This window comes from Ptychodera flava, chromosome 6, assembly GCF_041260155.1.
Source record: "Ptychodera flava strain L36383 chromosome 6, AS_Pfla_20210202, whole genome shotgun sequence".
NCBI lineage: Eukaryota > Metazoa > Hemichordata > Enteropneusta > Ptychoderidae > Ptychodera > Ptychodera flava.
This window is the reverse complement of record NC_091933.1, coordinates 14,666,161-14,682,574: the sequence shown is the minus strand read 5'-3', so window position 1 is coordinate 14,682,574 and position 16,414 is coordinate 14,666,161. Positions and strand designations below refer to the sequence as shown.

The 16,414-nt window shown below is 35.7% G+C and overlaps 1 protein-coding gene across 1 annotated transcript in view; it reads left to right on the top strand.

Annotated features, from left to right (window-relative positions):
- LOC139134957 (mitochondrial mRNA pseudouridine synthase Rpusd3-like) overlaps positions 1–16,414 on the top strand; it is a 37,293-nt gene that overhangs the window by 17,495 nt on the left and 3,384 nt on the right. Inside the window, exons 5-7 of the mRNA XM_070702070.1 lie at positions 5,292–5,341; positions 7,110–7,236; positions 11,375–11,514. Coding sequence (XP_070558171.1) covers positions 5,292–5,341; positions 7,110–7,236; positions 11,375–11,514 — 317 coding nt within the window. The remainder of the gene's footprint in view (positions 1–5,291; positions 5,342–7,109; positions 7,237–11,374; positions 11,515–16,414) is intronic.

The following is a 16,414-nucleotide window of genomic DNA, read 5'->3' as shown; positions in this document are numbered from 1 at the left end:
AACATCATCGACGAGTTACCATTGAACCCTATGGAGCGCACGACGTTCGATATACGAGGCCTGTAATAAAATGATTTGTACTACTTTCTAGTTTTAGCCTGAAAATCAAATAGACTGGGTTAAAAGAGGGGTTTTTCTGAAGTGGGAAATCAAGTTACAGTCAGACATTGTGTTGTTAAAGGAAGATTAATGAGTGCATTTCACTTTGACATCATGTAGTAAGGTATAGCAATAAAGATCCACATAATACAACAGTGACAGTTTGTGGGCACATACATACATGCAGAATGAAAGAAAGTTTCAGCACAACCACACAGAAAGTATTGACACTAACACTTTTCAGGTGAACCAAAGAGGCTTAAAAACACCCCTAAATACATGTAATAGCCTGTGCAGAGCGCTGGTTGACTCATCCCGGCATTAGCAAGGATTAGCGGTTTTCCATTGGTGTCAAGCCTCTTTACATGGCCTGCAGTGAAAAGCAGTCATCACTCACATCATTTGAGCACTCCCTTCTTTGCGAGAAACATATGCCGTGCACTGAGATGAGTATGAATGGGTTGAGAGTGTCTTGGATGGAAACACAATGGGGAGAGCGCAACCCCAACTAAGCCATAAATGCATCGGTGTCACGACAGCATCTTATGAATTTGCCACAGATGTAGCTTCTAAGACGCTCCAAATGCTGCTATCTTTATGTGAAAAAAACTGTTCTATTCAATTTTAGCGAGTGGAACTGAAACCTCTGAGAAGCATTAATGCCCTGATTCTGTGAAATTCCTTCTTAATGTGTCAAACCGATGCAAATTTTGTCAGTTGCATTAGTGCCGTGACGCTGTGGAAATCATACAAATGAGTCAGCCTTGAAATGAGCTTACCTTTATACCTCTAATGCTCCAAGGTGGTGAAATTTCCAATATGTGAATTAGATAGAATGCAAAACTTCACAAATACGTTAATTGACACATTCATTTTGCAAAAACCATAGCAGTTAATTTTTATTAACAATATTCAAGCCAAGAGTGTCGTGCCTTATTCCTTCAACTTTGCACTGTGGTTGCTGAGAAACAACATATTATTTTTGCATTGTAGTGTTCACTTAGTCTTCCAATATTGGATTGATTACGAAAGTGTGAGAGTTTGCCAGGGGGCTTGTAAAATGAATTTTGTATGGCTGCACCTGCCCCTTTTCTACAGTCTTTTTTGCTAAATTAGTTATCATGTGTAGAAGGGAATTGGATTTATAATGAGTGGCTTTGGAAATTTGAAAAGACAAGCTAACCGTTTCAATAACTACAACAAAATAGTGTGGTTATTACAAGTCTTGTGTGACATTTATGATTGATGAAACATTCTTCAGAAATTGTTCACATTTGACAGCACATCACTCTAGTGCTGCAAAAGGTATTCATGCATAGGTCATCAGAGTACCTATTAGTCTACCGGTAAGTGCCTGATTGGCTGTACTATTATCAAAGCAAGGATGTCTGATCAGCATTATCTAAAAAGTCTGTAGGTTTTTTTGTAGATGTGAAAGTCATCATTTGATCAGACTATATTTGCTTCAGAATTTGAAACATCTAAAGGTAGATCCACCTCGGGTATTTATATTTAGACTCTCATATATTATAATATATTTCTGGTCTAATGTTTGTTGGGGCCCTATTTTGAAGCTCTTGGAAAAGTAAAAGTTTTCACCATCTTAGTTTCGTGAAAATTGAAAATTGTAATTTTAATTTCCCTATAGAGCTACAGTTGTACACAGGGATGACAGCCATTTTGAATTTCAAATACCAGCAAATGTGAGGTAATTTCTTTTCCATTTACTAAAAATTTGCATTGTGACCTGTAATGGTTATTCTTTATTTTAGAAGAGAATGGTTTAAAGTTCATTTAGGAAAGTTTGAACAAAAGTTTGTCTTTCAGTTTTTGAAGTGCATACTAACATTCATTTATGTAGAGTGAATGAATGAGTATAGTTTAAGGTATACGGTCACCTGTAATCTAAATATGCCCATATATGGTCAAAGGGGCATTCCTTGGTGTTCGATATGCCCATGTGAGGGTGCTGTTTTTAAAAAGTGACCACCCACTTAAAATCTGTGATTGGTTAGATTTTCTTTCCACAGTAACTGTGGCAAAATTGGAACAGGTGACAGTACACCTTTAAGGTAGAGAGCTCCTCGGGGACAGATAATCGTACTCTCAGACTTTTACAATGCTTTTTTGATCTACCTCTTTTGGGCTCATTTAAAGCTCTTGGTGTAAAAAAATTTTGACCATCTTGGTTTTTCAAAAATCAAAACTTTTATTTTTCTTCATAGAGTTAACACAGGGATGGCAGCCATTTTGAATTCCAAATATTGTTAAATCTTGGGTAATTTGTGTCTTTAGTTCCAAATTTGGCACGGTAAACCCTATTATTATTCCTAATTTTGAAAGAGTATGGTTGAAAGATTCCTTGACGAAAGTTTGAGTATAAGTAAGTCTTTCACTTTCAAGGCACATACTACCTTAAGTTAGATCACAATCAATCCCTCTAACCACATAGAGGGACTGTGGTTAGATATGCTATCTTGTGAAATGAGTAGTGAACATTCATAACTCAGGCATTGTACACTCTGTAATTTGGGAAATTTGATACAGGTATAATTAAATTATTTCATCCTAGTTTTCTCCATGTATATGTCAACAGTCCTAATAAAAAAACAGACTAACTTGTGTCGCTGTCAATTTAATGTGAAGTATGGACATGAAATAAGGGTCATTGCAGCCATATGTCATTGTGTAATTAATTGTAATCCCATGTGAAGTTGACATGCACATCTATACATGGGAAAGAAATCAGGGATAATTAAAACATGCACATGGCAAACACAATTCATTATACCTGTATTTTACTGCAAACCCTGTTATCTGAATAAAAGTTTTGAAAGTGAAACAATTGACAACAAAGTTATAATTTGGTGTTAAGAATCATTCAAACATGGAAAATTGTAGTTTAATGACAAAATTCTCAAACAAAATCTTAGAGGTGAATCAGTTTCATGTATATACACACGCACGACTAAACTCACGCTTCCCCGAATTACAGTTTCCTCTTTCATGTGTGTACTTACGTTATCCATTGCACCTAATCATTATCCCATGTGTTAAGTTTGCTGGGGCTTATTTCTGAGAGATTTATAATGCAGAACAAAATGCCAACTCTGTCAAGACAAACAATATTAAAAACATGTGCTTTTGTACATTTAACCATGAATATTGCTGTTGTTATCATATTTGATGAGTATTAGTATTTTATGACATTGACTGGAGATGAAATATTGTGATATTTGTCATGTGTTTTCTCCGCAAAACTACGTCACCAGCACTGTTGAATTGACAAATGATTTCTGTATTCACAGCAATTCATGTGTTGTCAAACAATTAGGGAACAAATTCCCATGTGGACCAAATTAGTTCATAGATATAGAAGTCAGGACAACATAAGCTTAATAGCACGGGGTCAAAGCAAATAGATGGGACAGGTTACTCTTGTGGATCAATGGTTTTCATTTCCCACAGCAGACATGCCAATACCATCTGCAGCAAACGCCTGCAGTGGTTATCTTTTCTACTTCAGCTTTCTTTAATGGCTTGCAGAGCACGTGGAATCAGATCTCCCTTCTTGAACATCTGGGCATTATTGATGCTTTCATCATAGAAAAAGAATTATCAATAGATGATTTGTACGACTCATGATAAATTATATGTAGTCTGTACATTCAAAGAAAAATTGGGACCAGAATTACCTATTCATCGTTGCAATAGCTGAAACCAATACACCCAACTAGTGTCCATTTCATAAATTATTGCAAGTCTGACAGACTTGATTGAAATCTTGGATTGCCCTGGGGAAAATAAACATTTTATCACCATTGTAATTTCCAGTCAATGCTAATTTCAGTAACAACTTAATTACATGATGGTATAGATTTACCCCTTTTATTCTGCCAATTAGGGAGCAACCAAATATAAATCACAATCTGTATTAAAACTAGGAGGACATACAAACCGTGTTCTAACAATAGTAACATGTACAACAGGTACATGTATACGGAAAATGAAAAGTAATGCAATGATAACTCAAAAATATTTATATATGTATGTATAGTGAAAGTAAATGCATATATTACATGTGTGTATGTGTGTGTGCACGTACGTATGTATATATATATATATATATATATATATATATATATATATATATATATATATATATATACACACACATATATACAAACACACACACACACACACATATATATATATATGTGTGTGTTTGTATATATGTGTATATATATGTGTATATATATATATATATATATATATATATATATATATATATATATATATACATACATACACACACACACACACACACACACACACACACAAACATTTATATATCAGTGTTGCAGCCAGGACAACAATGGCCCCAAAATGGAACCCGTTGTCCCACATTCTCGTGCAGTTCAGGTCATCTGGGGCGCACTCATGAGTTGACTGAATTCAATGTTACTGACGATGGCCATTGTTTTGTATGATTATTTTGAGGCTTATATTATTTGCATGATTATTTTGAGGCTTATATTTACGGACTTTCGAAGCTGCGATTAAAAGTAACTACATTGTAAAATGCTACACTTGGTTGAAGTCCGACTGAGCTCTAGCTCTGATTGGTGGCAGATACAGTATACTGTTATAATTGCCTGAAATTTAAAGCTTGAATGTTGTTTTGTAAAACTTACTTATGATAAAAAATACAAAATTTGTTTGACAACTGATGCATGTTGTCCCCAAAATGTGCAAAATATCCCCCAGGATAAACGGTTGTGGGACACCGTATTCTCCAGTTTAAAATGTCTAGCTGCAACACTATGGTACATCATTGAAAGGCAAGGGTATTATGATAAAAGAAATTTAAGTACACCTAATTTTAGCATATTTAGGCTCTTCTATCCTGTCAAAGGCCCCAAAGCATTGGAAGCTATTGAAGTTACATATACAGATATCAATGCAGGAATGGAATATCCACCATCTAAACCAACTAATTATTTTGCATTACCAGTATATTTGGGCTTGGTATAACTCTTTGTGGCTTTCAAACTGTTTTTTCATCAAAAATACTCTACAACCGCTCCCCAGGAGGCATACCACTCATTAGCTGATGCATCAAGTCTTTTGATGAAAAATAAAAAAAATACCCATTAAAGTAATTTGTTATTTGCATATTGATTGTGTTTTAGGTCTGATAGATGTGTCATTAGCAGAAGAGACAAGATGGAATAAGCAAATGGTAGGTTTAAACCATAGGAGTTTGTAATTATAAGTTGTAAGGTAGCTTGGATAAACAGTAGGATGCAGAAACCCTGCTGGGTGAGGCTGAAGGCAGAGCCTTGGTAATTGTATAAAGAAAGGAGTGTAGAGCACAATAATCGTATGAAAATTCAGAAACCAACAAAACCCAAGATTGTATACGTAAAATGAAGAAACTCTTGGCAATGACATATTCCTTCAAATTTTCAATGTCTTTAGTTCCAGGTTTGGGTTATCATGCTGTATACCTCCCTTTCTTTACACTACCACTGAGGCTCGGCATTAGCCTTTACCTAGCAGGTTGCTGTCGCAAACTGCTTCTCCCAGACCATTGTTTGTTTTTTTCCTTGTCTATGTCATTCATTTGTCACCTTCATCGAACTACTACTTTTTCTAGGGTTAATCTGAAATGCCAAAGATGAGCAGGCTAATACTATTACTGTGCGGTACAAATTTTTGCAATAAATACTTTTAGGCGCACATTATTTCCTAAGATTTTTCTTTGTTCAGTGAATGACCTTCGATTCATGGTGACATGGTCATAATGTCACAAGTATATTTCAAGCTGAACAAAGAAAAATATTAGGGAATGATATACTTTTCTTATGCACAAGCCAAACATTCCTTATCTTTCGCAAAATAAAGAGTTTTTCTTATCAATTCCACATATTAACTTTTGATCTGCTCTCCAGATAATATCACAATGCAAATTGGCAACCATTTCTTGTCACAGTCGCAAAAGTGAGGAATACGGTGCTCACATTCATCATGTTCATGTAGTGTATGGAGTATAAAATACCTTGTGGCAAATGCTAGGTGATTGATCAGTCTGCTGGTGTCTTCCTCAAAGTTATACATATAGGTTTCAAAGATATCATAGACCTAGAAATTTACCTCAGACAAATTTACGCTATTTTTCGAGAACAAAAAATGACTGAATCTCAAGGGCTCAGACACTGCAACATTGGTCTAGCCCACGAATGGTCGGGGCAGCCGTGCCCTACCCAGGTTGCAATTCTTACGGAAAAAAACGTAAAATCACACGCTTTTTACATGGCATTTGATTTTTGCTCGAACGAGGATGTGTTTTTTTCCTTTTATATGTATGATACATTTTGTGGAAATGTTGTGGAAATGTTGTGGCCAGTGTTTGACCACCCTGAACCCTTTAAAAATAAAAATATTTTGAAAAAAAATCCCTGCCGACCTAGCTACCTACCCTGTTTTTGAAACCCATGATACATGTATCTGAATAGCACAATGTATTTTTTTGCCTTACATTGATGAGCACATTGAAGATCAGCACAAAAAAGTTCTGACGTACCAAAATTGATGACATAGAGACAAGTTGTCATGACAGGAAACAACCAGAGAATAAATTCCATATTTTTTGTCAAGAGATGACAAACTTAGCTTGTGTATGTGATAATACTGTATACCGATATTGCATTGTCCACCATAGGAAGAAAGGCTTATTTACGGAGAACCTTCTGTCCTGCTAAAACTACTCCAGATGTGACAATGTCACCAGTTGGTTATATAGATATTACATGAACTAACTGAGCAGGATGACATACATGCCGCCTGAGGGAGTAAATTCCAAATGATTCTCAAGAACTCCATGTCCACATGTAGACATGCACCTGCTGTTCGATGTATTTAGGCCAAATTGCACTATTTAACTTGGTATTTGGTATCGGTAGAAGGGTTATAATGATGGTCCAGAATTACATTCTACTTTCTTGCAGGTTGTCATCAAGAAGGATGCTTCAAAACAAAGCGTTCGCAATGGCCACATCAAGAAGACTTTGACACAATACAGAGTGTTGGACCATGACAAACACTGTGCACTGGTAGAATTGCAGCCACTGAAAGGTGTGTGTCAAATAAAAAAATTCAGCCATTTTTGTATTTTTCCTCAAATGCTCTTTACTTTCTATAATCCATATTTTAATATGTTTTGTGCACATGAATATTGTATAAGTTAAGGCAAATCTTCTCTGTGTTCAGAAATCCACGGGGAGGGGGTTTCATTAATACTGAGAACAAATAAACAAGAGTTGTCAACTATAAGTACCAGTTTTTGCCCTACCAGCTGAGAGGATATTCTTTCTCTAATCTCAAAACAAGCATTATGCATGCACAGGATGCATGAAATATTTTGTTTAGAAACACCAGAGAGACATATAGGTGATCCAGTTTTTAACTGTGTAATAACTTATGAATTCCAAGACTTTCAGTGCAAAAATTATAGAATCCCCAGTGACAAAAGGCAATACATTACATTGTTTATAGAGTAATTTATGCAACCTCTTTTTCCTTTCAAACCCACACTACGACTATGAATTTATATGTAAAGCAAGCTGCTTTACCATGAGACAGAATCACAATTGCTGTGACTACATCTGGAAACTCAACACAACTGCTGTCAGTTCCAGTTCTCTCAAATGATTTTCTTAATTTCATTTGTACATCTTCAGTACAAGCTAATTCGTCCTAAATTTCTGAAATCCACCGATAGCGAAATCAATCAAGATGCTTCTTTCACAGATTCACGGCAATGTAACTGATATCAGTGAGCCAAATACAAAATTACCCTGACTCTACATGTTGCTAAAAATATAGCAAATCATCTTCTGTCCAAAGTTGTTTTCCAACACTGTCTCAGACATTTTCATCCACTTTTGCAATCTTGAAATACTGATTATCTGAAACGGCAATCCAAGATCTTTAATTTCAGCTATACTGGAAGAGTTTTTTAAAATCCATTTGACTCTCGCTTTCCACTTGCCGGAGGACAGCTGCTGGTCATGTTACTTAAAGTATTGAGAATCAAACCAAGAAGAAGTGATCATTAACGCTGTTGAAATTTCATCATTCAGGAAAGATGAAAGGATCTTGGCAATATGGTAGAATATGTCTCGGGGACAGTTTTTTGTACACTCAAGTATTTACAATACTTTTCTGGTATACTGCTTGTGCAACTCATTTTCAAGCATGTGTAGTAAATGAGGTTTCACAGGCTTGATTGTTGTGAAAATCAAAAATTCAAGTTTTACCAGATAGAGTTAATGCAGGCTATGGTGGCCATATTGAATTTCAAATACGAGTAAATTTTTGGTAATGTGTTTCATTTATCCTAAACTATGCATTGGCACCAATAATATTTGATCTTCATTGTGAAAAAAGAATGAAATGTTACCTCTTAGGTAGTATACCGGTACACCTCGAAAGTGACAGACCTAAACTTTTGCTCAAACTTTCCTCAAAGAATGTGTCAGCCGTTCTCTTTCAAAATTAAAAATAAAAATTGGGGGTCACCATGCAAATTTTGGTACCAGAGAAACAAATTACCCAAGATTTATCTACATTTGGAATTCAAAATAGTCACCATCCCTGTATTAACTCTATGAGGAAAAATAAAATTTTCGATTTTCGGAAAACTAAGTCAGTTAAATGTTCTCTTACGTCAAGAGCTTTAAAATGACCCCCCATAAATGACAGATTAGAAAATAATTGTAAAAGTTTTAGAGTCCTAATATCTGTTCCCGAGGCACATTCTACCTTAAGATAGTTTTAAGCAAGTTTATGTGTAAACCTTTATGTTTTTTTAAGGCACATGACCTTGAAGGATTAAAATTGAAAATTTTGAACTTTTAACATTTGTCAGTTTCTTTCATTTTAATGTTGAAATACTTCAATACCAGTGAAAAGAATTATAGTAATGGTAATGATATAAAAAGCATAAAAAATGCATAAAATTTAAAGAATTTAAGGCAAGCATGAAATTTTACTTACAAAATAAGACTTGAAATTAGTGAGTTCAACTTATTAGTACTAGAGAAATTGTCTGAATTTAAGTCATCATCGTGATAGACACGCTGGGTGTATTATTCCCTGAAAATATTAATTTTCCGTATGAATTATTCTTGAACATTTTAATCAAAGAGCAATCCCAGGCATTTCTGCATTCATGCACGTTTGATCAAAAAAATTGCATCAATATCCAGCAAGCCATGACCTCTATGGTAAACCACTTTTGTTTCCAAGTGTCAAGTGTCAACTCCCGGTGTTCAAAGTTCATGTCATGCTACGTGTACATTGCTGCAAGTAATTCTCCAATATCCAGATTGGCTGTTACACAGCTGTCTGACCTTGACTCTTTGCTGACACGGTTTACATGGTACTGTACATCACACACGCATCTCTCTGCCTGATGAAGTTTTAAATAACATTGAGTTTGATCCATGCCTGCATCTCATCAAAATTAATTATAATATCATAATGGCCGTGGTACTCACTTTAATATAACAATATATATTTTGTTTTAGCATGAAATGCTGCCATCCACGGTGTTGAAATATTTATAGGCCCAATTTTGAATCATATGTACTGCATAATATAATTCATATCCAATTTTAAGTGCAGGTCATACCCCACAGAGAGGAAAATACCCACCCCAATTACCAAGGTTAACAGATCTTGCATTGTAATGAATGCACCACCAATCAAGTAATGGGCATAACATTTGTTGTACACTACTCATCATTCTGTCGTTTTCAATTTATCATCTGCCAACTGAATGCGCTGTAAAACATGTTGTGAGCATCACACAGCTGTCGTCTCCTGATACCTTCCCCATGCCGTCATCATCCTTCATGTCAAAGACAACTATTTTTATAACTCCTAACTCAAATAGAAATGTGTGTATGTATCTTTTATGTACAAAATGCCACATATTTTCATATCTGTGTTGTCCTAGATATGTCTCTTTATAGAAAACACCCATAAGAAGTTCAATATTATTAAATATCTGGGTCAGATACTGAATACTGTTGTATTCCGAAACCACTATCAGCTTTCATTTCTAAAATCAGTACGAACATAGAGTAATTTGCTGGGCAATTGAAGTCATGAGTAGGGTTTATTCCATGCCTAGGAGTGTACACATGAATTCCCGGATTGACCTGAGGTTGAAGTTTTTGAAGAAAAGAGGGCATTTGAATGTACCGGTATATGTACAAGGACATAGGTGTAACTGTTGATAATATTTTTAATTTATCATTCTGTTCTCGATATTCTATTCTCAAAACAATGTGTTCTCTTGCCTAGAAGTATATTGAAATATGACATACAAGCTTTGCTGTGTGACATGTATTGATGACAAATTCTAGTCTGGACAAATTCTTTAGTCAGTATTATTGAACATTCCACACAGAGAGACTGATCGACTGTGTTGACAAGTTAACGAACAATAAACATTTCCATATAATGTGGCGGTATGATAAGAAATTTTAATTCACAAGTAGAAATAAAAGGAAATGCATCAAAATTTACCACTTATGGAACTTTCAAAGAAAGTAGAAAATATAAATTATCGTCATAATACAATCACAGGGTTATGTAAAAGGACAGAACCTTTAAATCTTTCTCTTTGGTATAAACCGTCTGGCACTCGGTAGTTGCGTACTCCCTATATCATTTGTGGGTAGTTAGTACATATACTGTTGTATTCTTACCAATAATCATTACATGTCTGCCAGCTTTGTGAAATATGTTGAAAGAAGAATATTTCTGATCAGATAAAACAGAAGGCAAATTGTTTCAACAAGCCTTGCAAAGTATGAATTAAATCAGTGCACAGATAGAACAGAAAGATCTCAACATAAAGGAATAAATCCCTTTCATCACTTGGTATTAGCTTGGCAGTGGACCAGCATCATTGACAGGTCATAAATTAATATTGACAACATGTTGACATGTGTGGATTGATAGGCTAATAACTGTAAAAGCGTTAGAAATCCGCGGTATCTCATATACATTAGCATGGACAACTATGTTAAGTTTCTCTGTATACAAAATAATTAAAACAGCAAATGCAGCGACACCTCTTTTGTAAAATGTCACAGCAATTTGTCCCTTAAAAAGCTCATGATAGACAAGTGAACATTGTAATTTTAACAAATTTTCCCCTGTGTTTCTGATCTTTCTGAACATTTTTCCTTCTTTTCAGCATATAGACATCAATTGCAGGTTCACATGACAACCAAACTCTGTTGTATCCTTGGTGATCATCTCTATTCATCACGAGTGCAAAGTGTCCTTGGAGTTCCTGTTTTGGTCAGCACTGAACAAAGCAAGCCATCTGTGCAGGTATGCAGTCTTTATTAAATTCACACGAAAGAATTTTTTTTCTCTCTCTTTGTGTTTTGCCCTCCCTCCTCATCCAACCTACAACGCACTTGTTTCTTTTTGACTGATTTCATTGTACCGGTATTTAGATCGTACGTGAACAACCAATGGATTTTTTGGGGCATTTCAAATTTTCTTTTCAATGTCAGAAAAATAGTGTATTTTGAATTTTTTTGCATGGGTCATACTATTTTGAGGTGATTGGCACGTGTCAGCCATTGACAAATGCAATCATCTTCAAATCCATGAACAATACTCCTTGCTCAGTAGTGCTATGATATCTTGTCAATGGTCATAGTATTGACTGTCACACTCGCAGTATCTATCATATGCTGGTTCAAAGTACACTGGAAATTTCAATTTCCGTCCAGAATTTCCTTCCTTGAATTCATGGCTAGAATTTAGACGGCATATATACCGGAATGTGTCTTCTCAGTTATCATTTCCTTTTGGATGATGCAAACCAACTGACAGTTTTATTGCACTGGTCCACAGAATGATTTTGTAGCAGAAGTTATAGAACAGTCCACATTATAGTTGATATATCCTTGATTTTTACAAAATATTTGATTCTGTTCCTTACCAGAGTTTCTTGTTCTGTTTGGCAACAATACAATGTTCCCTCGATATATTTATGTAAACACAACTGTATTATGGGAGATGAGAAACATTACAATTGCCACATACAGGCACTGTATATACAAGACTGTTCTCCACCCTGAGCAAATAAAATGTGGTGACAGTAAGAGTGTATGTAAAATTATTCTAAAGACTAAAAACTTTCAGAAAAAAGGGTTGATATGTCACAATACAAAAGTTGTTGTTGTCATAGAAACTGAAGGAAACAGTGATATAAATACATCTTGTTCCACCTTTCGAAGGAAAGGAGTGGATTTAATTTGGCAACTGTCATGTCAACAAGACTTCTTGTGAGATAAATTTTTACTCAAATGCTCCACCAATTTGATGTATAGAAAAATGCCAGTGGACATGCTTATGATTATTTTTCATTCCAGAAATTTTCCTCTGTGAATAAAAGGCCCCACAGTAATGCTTTCACATTGTGTGTACTATATGTTTATCATGTACATGAATCGTATGCAGAATATAGTAGCCAAAGGCGATGAAATGAGAGTTTTGCATTACTGTATGCCCTTCTGGATGTATGTACATCGGCATATATGAATCTATTAACAGTAGGTTATTTTTCAGTGAAGCTATTCATCTTTAATCATATTTTTTCTCTACTTTTCTTCAGCTTTCCCTGATTTGTTTTCTCAAATTATGCACTACAACAACATGATAATTAGGAACAGCCAAATTCAATTAGCTGTACCCCGATCATGAATATTTTTTTCTCTCTCTCTCGCTCTCTCCCGCTGTCTTTGTTCATATTGTGCAATAGCATCATCAGTTATCGAAGTCCTATTGAAGAAAACATCTGGCCAATTAATTTTGCTGGCAGCCACTGAAGCTGAGAAAGCTAGCTTAATCATTGCCAGAGGGCCAATACAATAACACTGCGCAATCATAAGCGACCTTGCGGCATACGTTTCCATGCACCATCAGTCGCTGGTAATTTTGAAAAGCTCTGATTTTCATGGATTTATTTCCCATTTAATGCACTGTAAAAGAGTTTTCAGCTGGAAGTGGAACTGCCTGCCATCACACTGAGATTGGGTAGGGGAGCTGTTTACCCGTCTCCTACAGAGAAGATGATTGTAGGCATATCAGGCTTATGTCACGTCATACTTTGGGGCAGAAATCTGAAAACGTAAAGTGCTGTAGTTGCAATATGTATGCCAAAATAATATTAAGATTTGTTTTCGGTCGTCACTAACGTCAATGCAAGACCTGTGTATCATGTTCTTTTTTCCTTGTCTTTGGTGTGTTTAACAAAGTTCTCAGTATACATGATAAAAATATCACATCAGCGAATTAACGAATAAGTGCGGAGCTACCCTGCCCTCACACCATTAAACTGGTAGAACAGGAAAAGGCAGTGTTTTGCTGTAACGATAAATTAACGCTCAATGTATATGGTGAATTCATCCCAAAGTGGTTACTATACGGAAAAAATGAGGAAAAAAATTGTATTGCATCATTACTTGTGCCAAATGTCATTGGCCCAGTATTGGAAGTGTGATGGACTCAGACTCGGCGGTTTCATTTCACTTGTTGTACTTTTTTGAACTGACATTGTTTATATAGGTATAAAAGCCAGGCATAATGTTTCTACATCGTACAGAATGAGAGCCATAGATATCCAACTACTGTATGTTTATGCATGACTTTGTCTGCTAGGCGTGTCAATTTATAGGTGAATGCTATGCAGTACGACTGTATATCACATTAGAACAGTATCAGAGTGCTCACACACATCTATTATTGTTACCGTATGTATCAGGTACCAGTGACGGATGTACACCATTAAATCATAACTAAATAAATTGGCGGTAAGGTAGGGGCTGTAATTCCTGCCACAGACATTGCAAAACCAATCTGTCTAGGACGATTCTTTGCATTGCCGATTATAACACAGTCAAGACACAGTTCAGTCCCCCGCATGTTGATGAAGATCAATAGCGGCTAATACTTCACTCCTCACAATGGCATATCACATACCATTGTGAACCCTGAATCAAGCTCTCAGTGTCTAAGAGGGCGGTAGTCCCCTAGGTCTGCACCCAGACATCCTGGATATCTTTCACTGTCTGAAATGTTCAAATGAACTTTTGATATTTTGTTTTCCCATATTAGATATACAATGTCAGTATTATTGATAACCACTTGATGATAGCATGGAAAAACCCACTACAAATATTTACACTGTTATATTGTTTGTTGAAACAAAGCTATACAACACTTTCAAAGGTTTAAAGCGACAGCTGCATTCTCAGATAAGTTTCAGAAGTGAGATCTCGTCCACTTTTTTCAATCGGGTCTAGTGAGTGTGTAGTCATTTCCTTTCGTATCACTTCTTTTCTCTATTTATCAGGTTTTTTTATCTGTATGTCTTAATTCCCAGTTGATTTCAATATCTTCATCTGAGACTGATAAGGATATTTTGCTCCTCTGTCTCCCAACTTTGACCCGGGGTGCCCTTCAGCTAGCTTGTTTGCTTTGTTCTCTTGATTTTGGCCTGAGGGGACAGTCCTTTTGACAGGGGGGAAAGGTGTGCATGAGTCACTTCAGCCATTCTGACACAGGTACCGGTATGTGTATCTTGTCAACCAGTGCTTATCTGTAACACTGCAGTCCTGATACTCTGTCAGTGTCATTGGCTTAATTATCTCAGCCACATCTCTTTCCCTGAAATAGTTCAGGTGTGAAAGACTTGTATTTATGGTCTTATCCATCCCTCCATCCCTGCAATTGATCATTGAATGTCTCCATCTCAGGATAGAAAGAAATATTTCATTGTGGTTCTTGTTTGCGTGCAAACACGAATCAGGTGCATGGTCTTAAATTGACCTATTCCGCCAACTAAAAGACTATAAATATTCCACAGTTAGGCGTCTGTGTCTTGAAAAAATGTTTGCTTCAGAGTTGCATCAGTGGTTTCAGAGAGGAAAACAGAGTCAAGCAATTTACAAAGTTCTCCACCAGTCTTCCTACTATTTGTCCCCATCTCCAACAGTGTATCTAAAATCTCTCAAGTTTCAAGTACTAGTAATCTGCCAGGAAATATCTGAAAAAACTCAAAATGTTGTCATCATACCTTTCCATGACGCGTATTGTAGTGCCATATTTCCATTTTCTAATTTATCTTCCTACTTTTATCATCTGAAGTTTGATGTGATTTGATATGTTATCTGATACAATGTGACATAACATGATGTGCTGTAAATATTTCAAACCATATCATATTGAATCATGCATATTGCATGATTCAAAATATGATATACTACACAACTCAACATGACATGTGATAAACTCTGTAGAAGATTGCACGGTACATATTTTATGTGATCTTTGATGTCAAAGTTGGCAAATAGTAAATTTGAATGCGACTACAAGGATGTACATTCAGTGCAGTAATAGACTATACATGCTAAATCAGGTCTTTTATGCATTATCATACATCAGCCAGTAAAATTCTGACAGGAGAAAATTCAATGAAAGTGGTATAGCTGTGATTCTCTTAATTGCAATTCATGAGATGATTGGATCTGTTCATCAAATCTCATCAATTTAAAGAGTCATTAGAAAAACCTGTCAGATGAGTTTGTCTGACAAAGCAGATGCAGAAATACCAGATTAAATTTCAAAGTACGCATTCCCCCTGCCCCCTCACAACAGTGATTCCTTTGTTGTGTGTTATTGTTGCACATGTGTGTCTGTCTGTCATGGAAACTATTCAGCTTCAAGCAGGCGCCACATCAATAATGCTGATGGATCAAACTGAAAGGTGAAGTGTCTGTTTGGTAAATTCATTTTTATGTGAAAAATGGGAAATATCTAATTCAGCACAGGTGGAAATGATATTTACATCAGTGAAATTTCCTTTCAGCTGCAGAAAGTGATACAAGTTATTAAAAATTTAGACATCCACTCTTATCAAACATGTAATAAAGTTCATACAGTTGAATCCTCCCACTACTTCTACATGTGATATATTTTTCACAATGTAGCAAAATATTTGACAATGTAGCAGAATATTTGACAATGTAGTGGAATATCTAACAATTTAACAGAATATTTGACAGTTTGGCAGAATATTTGACAAGGTAGAAGAATATTTGATAAGGTTGCTAATTATTTGACAATGTAGTGGAATATCTGATAATTGAATGATACCTGTCATAAAGCAGATTAGTTGCACATACCAAAGCAGTTGTTTATGTACCATTTGCTTCCA